This window comes from Quercus lobata, chromosome 8, assembly GCF_001633185.2.
Source record: "Quercus lobata isolate SW786 chromosome 8, ValleyOak3.0 Primary Assembly, whole genome shotgun sequence".
In the NCBI taxonomy this organism is placed as follows: Eukaryota; Viridiplantae; Streptophyta; class Magnoliopsida; order Fagales; family Fagaceae; genus Quercus; species Quercus lobata.
Genome location: NC_044911.1, coordinates 59,663,202 through 59,673,298, shown reverse-complemented (window position 1 = coordinate 59,673,298; position 10,097 = coordinate 59,663,202). Strand labels below are relative to the sequence as shown.

The following is a 10,097-nucleotide window of genomic DNA, read 5'->3' as shown; positions in this document are numbered from 1 at the left end:
TGCATTTGTGTTTTAGTTGCATGCTTCTATTTGAATCTTTGCGGAAGGTTAAAAATTAAAAAGTAATAAAGTTTTCACTTTGGGTGGGCTAGCTCTTTCAACTTTTTACTGGGCTCAAATGTTGCGCATGAAGACTATACTCTGCATTTTATATTCCAATAAAAATAGTGATTCAAAAATTTCTATACATTTTTTAAGACCTTCTATTAATGTGGTTATGACTTATGATTAGGGTACCATAAAAGTTGTCTCCCCTTGGGAAAAGAATAAATAATAAAAAATATTCAGTAAGAAGTTGTGAAAAATGTTTCATCGGCAACATTGTTTTTTATATTCTCCCTCCTTTAACTAAGCTGGAGCACAAGAATGACTTTCTTTGGAAATATCATATGCGTTTTTAAGTATTTTAAGATGAAGAGGTAAGAAAGGCCCTCAGCAATGTTTCTGACCCAATAATTTTCACAATTCACAATTTGTTAAGGTGGATTGCGATTTGTGAAATGGCTTTAGCAAGTTAGCATATTATGACCTTTACAAACAAAAAAAGGGGTGGTTATGTATAGCGGTTTCCTTTGTTTATGGGTTATGTAAAGTCGTTTTCAGCTTTTTATACTTTTAAAAGTGTTGTCCAATTCTGTAAATTCTGGTCGTTAATTGCGACGCCACCGATACGGACTTTGATAGCTAACTACCATGTGCCTGTCGACTTCCTCGTTCCGGTCGTTGCTAATAGTGTATGGGTTGGTAACATTGCACGAATGGAACTTCTGTGAATAATTCTAGTTGTCCCCTACCAAACTGAAACATTGTCCTTGACTTGGCTTCACACGTGTTGGACTTGCTGTGGTAACAGGATCTAATAAACCCGTCACGATGCAGCCTAGTGATTGGAGACTTGATAATAGTTGAGAATCTTGAGATGAACTCTAGACCTAGACATCTTTGATTCAATCTTCACTAGTTCTTTTGGATTACCTAATACGCAGTTTTGACAGATAAAATCATATATCCATGGCTTACTCCTCAGGAGTGAGTCCAAAATACCCTACCATGATGAGATTATAAGTCATAAATAAAAAATAAAATAAAAACATGATATGCGAGCTATGGTTTGTGAGTATATATATATGAAATAAAACCTATTTTTTTCTAGGGTTGCAAAACGAGACAAGACGAACTAAGTATTAAAAGTTTAAGTTTATTCATTTAATTTAATTTTTTTTTGGCAAACACAGGTCGAGCTCGAGCTCATTACCAAATAAGATTTTATGTTTAAGTTTGGCTTATTTTCTTGTCAAGCAAACTCAAGCTTGTTCACGAGCTATTTGATTAATTTATTATTTTCTTATATATTGTAAAACCATTACTAAAATGTTTTACCTCTGCACAATTTTATGAATTTTTATTACAAATATACTGTTTATATATCATCAATAAGCTAAAAATAATAAATTGATATCATATGAATTTATTGACAAACTTATACCATTCAATCTCAAGTCTAAATAAATATATTTTTAGACAAGTATACATATAAAAATATAATATTATATATATAGTTAAATCGAGTCCTTATGTTCATGAATATTATTATATTTAAGTTTAGCTTATTTAATAATCAAGCTTAAACATAAAACTTAAACTTAACTTATTTTTTAAACAAATGAGTATAAACACATTTTTTCTAAAGTTGAACTCAAGTAGTTCATAAATAACTTGTCACATTTATAGTTCTATTTTTGCCTATGCAAGGAAAGATTGTGACTTGTTACAGTCGGGTCATGATTGGATTTTAGGGTTAGAAAAATTATGAATTTGACGTAAATGATTATTTTACTTTAAAGTTGTTCAACAAATTAAAATAATTTGAAATTGCTTTCGTCATGCCTGGCGCAATTGTTAAACCTTTATAGCTCATATAGGACAGCTTGCAGCACATGCTAGGTGTCAATGTTGGTGAAATAGGTTGTGTAATGAAAATTACAATTAACTAAAATATTTGGGAGTGAGATGGGACTATGTTGCGGTCTTACCTGATTGACAGTCTCCGTTGGTCGAGTTACGTGTCTGTGATTCAATGTGTGAAGATAAGAGGGGGACCGGTGTTATAATTATAGGGGTCTTGTGATAGAGTGAATGTGAGATAGACTTCGTTGACCACCGGGCCTTGTTGCCCAAGCGGTACACGATTCCTTAAGTGATTGTTAGCTCCAACGTTCGATGCCCTGAAATAAACAATTACCAAGAAAAAAGAAAAAAGAGATAGACTTCGTTGGATACCAAACCTGGAGGCTTGCATATATTCTATAGTCACAGTTAAAGACTATTATCTTTGACTTGTTAAAGAGGTTTCGAGAGTGTATATTTGTGGAAGCAGTCAAAATATTGTCTGTTTTTGTTTTTGTTTGTTGGGTTTCCAATTCACTCAAGTACTCCATTGATAAATTTTCTTATCATCCAATATAAGATCTAGTTTTAAAGTTGGAATCTCATTTACGTTAAAAATTAACTAGTATCTTAAACTAATTATAAAGAGTAATTACTATAAATCGGATGTTATATATTGAAATGAGCAATGCAATGACCACAAACAATTATATAATTTTTGTCACAACTTGCTATGTGATGAGTTATGTTGTGACGAGTTATGAATGATAAGGAAAAAGTGGTAGGTATTCTCACATTTTTACCACTCATCATAATACAACTTATTACATGATAAATTGTGACAAAAATTGTATAATTATTTATGATCATAACAATTGATGAAGTAATAAATAACCAAAGTAAAAGTAATTTTAGAACCACTTTAAAAGCAATCATTTTTACCATAACTATTATATCTAGCATAGTATAACAGATTGTTTGTCACTTTACACAACTTCTTTTTTCTACCGCTGAAGTCTGAACACAAAAAGTAATGATTTTCTTTATGGCCGTCGTATAATTTTTGCCAAGGAAAATGATTGATTGACATGTGGGGGTTATTTATAATGAATTAATTATAGGCTGATTTGTTCTAGATCATCAGTAAAGTTGTAGGACACGGATGCTGTTGATGCAAAAGAGGAAAGAGAATACCGAACAAAATGATGATGGTACGCGTGAATGAATCTTATAATCACAAGTATTGGAAAACGTACTTCACTGCTCCTTAAAAGTCCACCGTTTGGATAGATTAGGTCGCACTGTGTGACGAGGATTTCCCTTTATGATTTCGACACATAATTCGACCCTTCCCACCTACAAACTACAATCATAAATTTATAATTGAATGCATAATAAAAAATATATATATATATATATATATTTCATTGATTTGACTGAACCCATCATGGTTCGATTTGATGACATTTACCTATATATTATTTTGTTCTTCAAAATTTTCTTGTTAATTATGCTCTTTTCCCAGTTATTCTACATTTTTTTTAAAGGAAAAATGACTATCGGAAATTCTGAAGAGTTGTTTTTGTTTTTTGTTTTTTTAGTTTTTAAGCTAAATGGAAATTCTGAAGAGTTGTACATGATATACTGCAATTTGGATGGCATGAATTTTTTATTTTATTTTATTTTTATAATATGCAAGCCTTTTACACCTTTATTAGAGAGACATCTAAATAAAGCCATTTTGACTAAAATAAAACCATCACCCATCTAAGCCAGCGTGCGTTTGTAGTAGTGTTTTTGTTTTCTTTTTCCTTTCCTTTTCTTTTTCTTTGATTCAAGCTTATTTGTTGAATGTAGACTAAAGTAGACAATATTTTTCTTCTCTAATCTGGTTGGAGTGTGTTCCAACAGATATTATGTCTTTTGTATTGATTGATTTTCCCTCTATTGATTAATTTATCAACAAGTATCCATTTCTTTAAAAAAAAAAAAAAAAAAGTACAATTGTACTTTTATAAATGCGGCTTTATTTGGCTTTACATGAACAAAAAAATTATTTGAGCTAAACTTATTGCACACAAACTATCATACACATTTTTTTTTTTGGGGGTTTTCACAATATTTTCTCAAAATTTTCAATTAAAGACTAAAAAGTAACTGAAATCATAACTTATAAAACAATTTGTGTATAATAAACATTGCTTGATCTCCAAAAAAGAAGAAGAAGAAGTTAATCTTAAGTCTAATCTTATTCATATAAATGATCAAAATTGGCCTTGACTGGTAATCAAACAGCTGAAGACCAACAAGGGTCATGAATTATTGTCGCCATTTGCTTGGAAGATCATAGCAAAGCCAACAAGAAAAAGGATAAAGCTCCAACCATCTCCATCATTGCCATTTTCCCAACCTCTTCCTTCCCCCCTGGCCTTTATTTCTCTCTCTCTCTCTCTCCACTTGGATGTAAATTTACCAAACAAGCTGATAAGTCAAGACTCTTCACGTTAGTCCACCTTGATGTTCTAAAAAAAAGAACTTTCCGAGAAAACATACACAAAGATAAGTCCAAGGTTTTCATCGCTTTTCCAATACGCCGCTCTGCTATATATCTCTAGAATCTTGGGCTTTTCTTTTCTTTTCAATTTCCTATTCAACTTGGCGATCATGCATGTAAGTGACAGCTAATACCTCACGCAAAAAAAAGCCTTTGCTTTCACACTTGGGAGTACCTGTTTTTTGTTTAACCCTCACGGCCTCACCAGGCTTGGTTAGTTTGACTTTTGTGGCAGTTGCATGTTGTTCACATTTATTTTTTCTATAACATTTCAATTCCGAAGCAGGTGGTGATGTGTCTAATGGAGACGACAGACAAGCTTTCGATTTCTTCGCTCGTGCTATTATATAAAAAATTCCTTTTCATCTTTTACCTTTCACCTTTTCAACTATAATTAACTAAAATAAGGGATAATTGCACGTTTCAATAGCCACCACCCACATGGGATCCAAATCCTGTACTAAAAATGGCCGTTTAGTTCATCAATTTAAAAAAAAAAAAAAAAAATTGCGAGAATTTGAAAATGTTGGCTTCTTGAAATAAGGGGACAATCAATTTTATAATATTCTTTCTCAATTATATATTGAGATGTAATTTTATGATGAGTTTTACTAATGTATACTTTCAAGTATTCTTTAATAAACTATTTTAGAAAATTTTTTATAAGAAAATGAAAGAGTAACTAACCTTTATGATAGTTTTTTCAATTTTTCATTAAAAAATTTCTTAAAATGAAAAATTACTAAATACCTTAAAGGCATATATTAATTGAGCTCTTTTAGGATTGATTTTAGTTGGTAATAAAAATGAACTTGAGAAATGAATCTATAAGAACATTATGTTATTTTAGTAGTTATGAAAAAGATTTTGAAGATAATTATGTCTCAAGTATTCTTTATTTTGAAAAGATTGGAGGATTATAAAGTGAAATGACAATAAAAATGATTGGTGTAACTTTTAAGTTACTATGCTTTATAAAGCAAAATTTGTTGTATAATGAAGAATCCTTCTCTGCCCATTTTATTTGTTAGAGTTTGAAAGGCTTTATTAGTTGGTTTGACTTTTCCTGCTTGCTGCAAGTTGTTCCCACTTGACACTCACAGTTTTCTATTTCCCACAGCCAAAGCTGTGGCTATGTCTGTGTAAAGTACTCAAAACAAAGCTGCACCGCGTGTCCTTTTTGAGAGGATATACCGATTCTGAGAGACAGTGAAGCTTTTTTCAATTTAGAATTCATGGGTTCGTGCTTTAGTGTTAAAATCAAAGCTAAGAGTCCTCTTCACGATGGTATCCTAGCTCGCTGTTTCAGTACGTACCTCACTCATCTTATTCTTTCACCTGTTCTTTGCTAAGAAGTTGCGGCTTTTGATTGTTGAAACATGCAATACAGCATCTCTATCCTGCTTTCATTTTTGAATAGTTTCTGATAAGTTTCATTGGGATGGATCTTTGTTTTGGTTTCTCTGTGACTGAACATTGATGCTTTGTTTGGTTCTGGGTCTATATGAAAATTTTTGTTCTTTTTGACTGGTTTATGAATCTTAATTCTAAATCTTTATGTAATTGTTGATTGAAAAAAAAAAAAAAAATTATGTAATCGTTTGCTGTCCAAGCTACGTAGTTGGCTTGATTCAGGTGAGGCTACAATTGTTTTCTCCTAGTAATATTGATGACAACAAAATCCTTAAATTCAAAAGTTGGAAAACCAAATGAATGGTTAGAAGGTGTTTGCTTGAGAGGTTTCTCTGTCTCTCTATCTCACACACAAACACCCCACACTTGTTTTGCAGTTTTTTCCTATGGATTGGTAAAGTTGTTTAGGATAACAGAAGTTTTTATTTTTTATTTTTTTGAATCAATAGATTTTAGCTGCATTGGAGCTTGAGAAAACTAAATCAGCTAAAGTTTCTACCTTATAACATTTTCAATTTGTCATATAGATTTATTGATATGGGCTTTATTTGATCTTTTCTGTGGTTATATTTGGCAACCAATAGAGGCTTACTGTTTCTGTACTGAATGAATTTGAAGAGAAAAAATGGGGTTTTCCCCTACTTCTTTTAGTTTTACCATATACAAGTTGATGATAAGTTTGTAATAAGATCTCTCAATTCTATGCCGGAATTCTAGATTAATTTATTTGTCACATGACATTGATGTTTGCAGGGGTGAGTTCAACATGTGGTCAAAAAATTGGGAATGATTTGAGCTGTTCAAACAGCAAAATCTCATCTGTCTCGGTGCCTTCAACTCCTCGGACAGAGGGCGAGATCTTGCAGTCCTCCAATTTGAAAAGTTTCACCTTTAACAATCTCAAAACAGCCACCAGGAATTTCCGTCCTGACAGTGTATTAGGTGAAGGTGGTTTTGGTTCTGTCTTCAAGGGATGGATCGATGAGAATTCATTTACAGCTGCCAAGCCTGGGACTGGCATAGTTATTGCCGTGAAGAGGCTTAACCAAGAAGGTCTCCAGGGTCACAAGGAATGGTTGGTGAGTGTTACTTCTACTTTTCTTTGGCTGGTTTACATTTTCTTGATCCTATCTAAAGCCTTTTTGTGTTGAACCTTAACTGTATTTCATATGAGTCGGGCAGTAGGGTAGAGCCAAGTGTTTTAGAAATTTATTAGTATTGGAATGTTATGGTTTAAAAACTTGTAAGGGATTTGATAAGCTTCTTTTCAACAATGCAATAAATTCATAGGAAGTCTTCAGCCATTCTTGCTTTAGGTAGGTTTTTTTTATTTATTTAAATTTTATATGGATGGTGTTGCACATTATATCTTCAGGAGTTACAATTGATTAATTTTGTGGATCCTCTTCAACTGTAGGCAGAAATCAACTACCTGGGGCAGCTTTATCATCCTAATCTGGTGAAATTGATTGGTTACTGCTTAGAGGATGACCAACGGCTTTTGGTGTATGAATTCATGCCTCGGGGCAGCTTGGAGAATCATCTGTTTAGGAGTGAGTTATTAATATCCTTCTCCTTTATTTACTTTCACTATTTTAATGTACTCATTGTTTATCTATTGTTAAGGACCTTAAACTTTTCTGTTAAAATCATAATCTCATTTTAAAGATCTTGGAACAGGGGCTTCTTACATTCAACCACTTTCTTGGAACTACCGTATGAAGATTGCACTTGGTGCTGCTAAGGGTCTAGCATTCCTTCACAGTGATGAAGCAAAAGTCATTTATCGTGACTTCAAAACTTCTAATATCCTGTTGGATTCCGTATGTTAAAAAAATTTCAATTCTTCTAATTTTAAGGCATCTAGAGAATTCAGTTGGACATGCTCTAACCCACTTTTCATTGTATATGGCAGAAATTTAATGCAAAACTCTCAGATTTTGGGTTGGCCAAGGATGGTCCAACAGGTGAAAAAAGCCATGTCTCTACAAGGGTCATGGGAACCTATGGGTATGCAGCTCCCGAGTATATGGCCACAGGTACCTTAAACTTTACAGATTTTTGTTCATGTTTGCATATTGTTTAACTTTATAAGCTTGAAGTATTGCCATAAGGTTTATCTATTGTCCTCGCATAGCTGTGCCAGACACAATTACTTCATCACTTGATTCTTGTTTTCTTCACTGATCCAGGCCTCTATTTTATAAATAGGATAGTTAATGGCATATTCATTAACAGTGACATATTTTTAAATTATAAAGCACCAATAGGTGTTTACCTCTCACTTCTTGTCACACTTAACAAAGACTCTTAGTTTGGATTTTCTGTTTATTGTGCTGGGTAATTTTCTACCTGTAGTCCTTAAATTAGATTGCAGACCACCTTTCAACATAATTTTGAGATTCATTCCCTCACCTTCCATAAATTTTCAAGAGATGGTACCTTCGAATTTTTGGGTAAATAAAAACTTTATGTCCACAAACTGTCTGCATTAAGCACACCCTTTCTTGAGCTTTCTGCAATCAATTTTAAGACCCAACTCCAACTATCTGCAAAATTTTCTAAATTGTTATTTGACCTGCAATTGTATTTGTGTTTTTTTATACATGCTTGATGCTTCTAATGCGAATACATGAAACATGGAAAGATATTATTTTCCATCAAACTTCTGGCTTCCCAAAAAAACTTGACCAGACTTGGTTAGCATACCTGTGGCATTTGAGGAAGTTGTAGTGAAACTAGTCTTCTCAGGTTATTCTGTTCGTGACTTCAAGTTCAATTTGGGTACTATTAAGTCCCAAGTTACTCACTCTTAACTCTATTTGAAGCTTTGTAACTCAATTTCTCCATTCCAACTTCACAGATCTCTATTTTTCACTTTCATGCACATGTTTGTAATGCTTCAAACTTAGCCTTGTATCTTGTACCCGCTGTATGGACTATAGAGCTCTTGGTGAATGCTTCAGTTTACTCTGTAACTTTCTATATTGGGATTTGACACACAGTTCATTCTATTCTCATGAAGGTCATTTAACTACCAAAAGCGACGTTTACAGTTTTGGGGTTGTGCTCCTAGAAATGATATCTGGTAAACGAGTAATGGACAACAACAGGCCACCTGGGGAACAAAATTTAGTTGAGTGGGCCAAGCGTTACCTTACCAGCAAACGAAAAGTTCTCCATGTTTTTGATGCTCGTATTGAAGGCCAGTATTCATTTGGTATAGCACTGAAAGTAGCCAACCTTGCAATTCAATGTTTATCAGTAGAACCCAGGTTCAGGCCAAACATGGATAAGGTCGTAAGAATATTGGAGCAACTTCAGGACTCCAATGACATTGATGGTTCTGGAAATGAAATCAGCCCCACTAGCAATTCAAGCAATGGTCCGAAGCATCACAGCCAACCTTGCAATTCAAGTGTAAATGAAGCTTCTAATGAGAAAGCTGCTTCTTCTCCTGGGCCATCCGCTCCTCACCTTCAAACATAAAAGAAGAAAAAACATTCCACACATATATATATAATGCTATAGCCTTAACCTATACTACATTTATTCATTCAAAGGAAAGAAAAGGAGAGGGGGGGGGGGGGGGGGGGGTGGTTATTTGGATGAATACAATATCTTGTGCTCAGAGTATGTATACCACTGTTGATTATTGTACAGTTTTTGTTTAGTTAATGATATAAGAACCACATTTCTTTGACTCATTTTCTTGTTGTGCCTGAAACATGGTAAACATGAGGAAAGCCTTGGGGCCATTTACATGATTTTGCACCTTTTTTCTAACTGCATATGCAACATAGAAATTTGTAAGCAAGAAAATTGTTGGATTGCATAATTGATAGTACCCTTTGGGTATGGTGTTATGCAGTAACATGTCCTAAAGTTATATAGGAGTATTAATTATGATGTGGCATTTTTTTTATAAGTCATATAATTATAGCAACTAGCAAGAAAGGATGGATGGAAATATCATTCCATATGAGGAAACTTAGATTAAGCTTTTCATAAACAATCAAAACTTAGATTAAGCTTTTACACACACACACACAAATAATTAGATTTAATAAATAAATTTAAATTATATAATTATAATATTGTTTTATATAAATGGAAAGGTGTTATTAAAAATACTTTAAAAAAAAAAAATATATATATATATATATATATATATACACACACTAATCAATTGACTATCTTTTTTTTTTTGAAAATTAATCAATTGACTAATTTGAACATATCC

At 32.9% G+C, this 10,097-nt stretch overlaps 1 protein-coding gene across 1 annotated transcript; it reads left to right on the top strand.

The window, feature by feature from the left end:
• The first annotated feature begins 5,444 nt into the window (after nucleotides 1-5,444).
• Nucleotides 5,445-9,561, top strand: LOC115955898 (receptor-like cytoplasmic kinase 176). Its single transcript, XM_031074290.1, has 6 exons — nucleotides 5,445-5,749; nucleotides 6,608-6,933; nucleotides 7,272-7,407; nucleotides 7,535-7,677; nucleotides 7,770-7,893; nucleotides 8,880-9,561. The coding sequence occupies exons 1-6, from the start codon at nucleotides 5,677-5,679 to the stop codon at nucleotides 9,341-9,343; spliced, it is 1,266 nt and encodes a 421-aa protein (XP_030930150.1). The 5' UTR covers nucleotides 5,445-5,676; the 3' UTR covers nucleotides 9,344-9,561.
• Nucleotides 9,562-10,097: the final 536 nt, after the last annotated feature.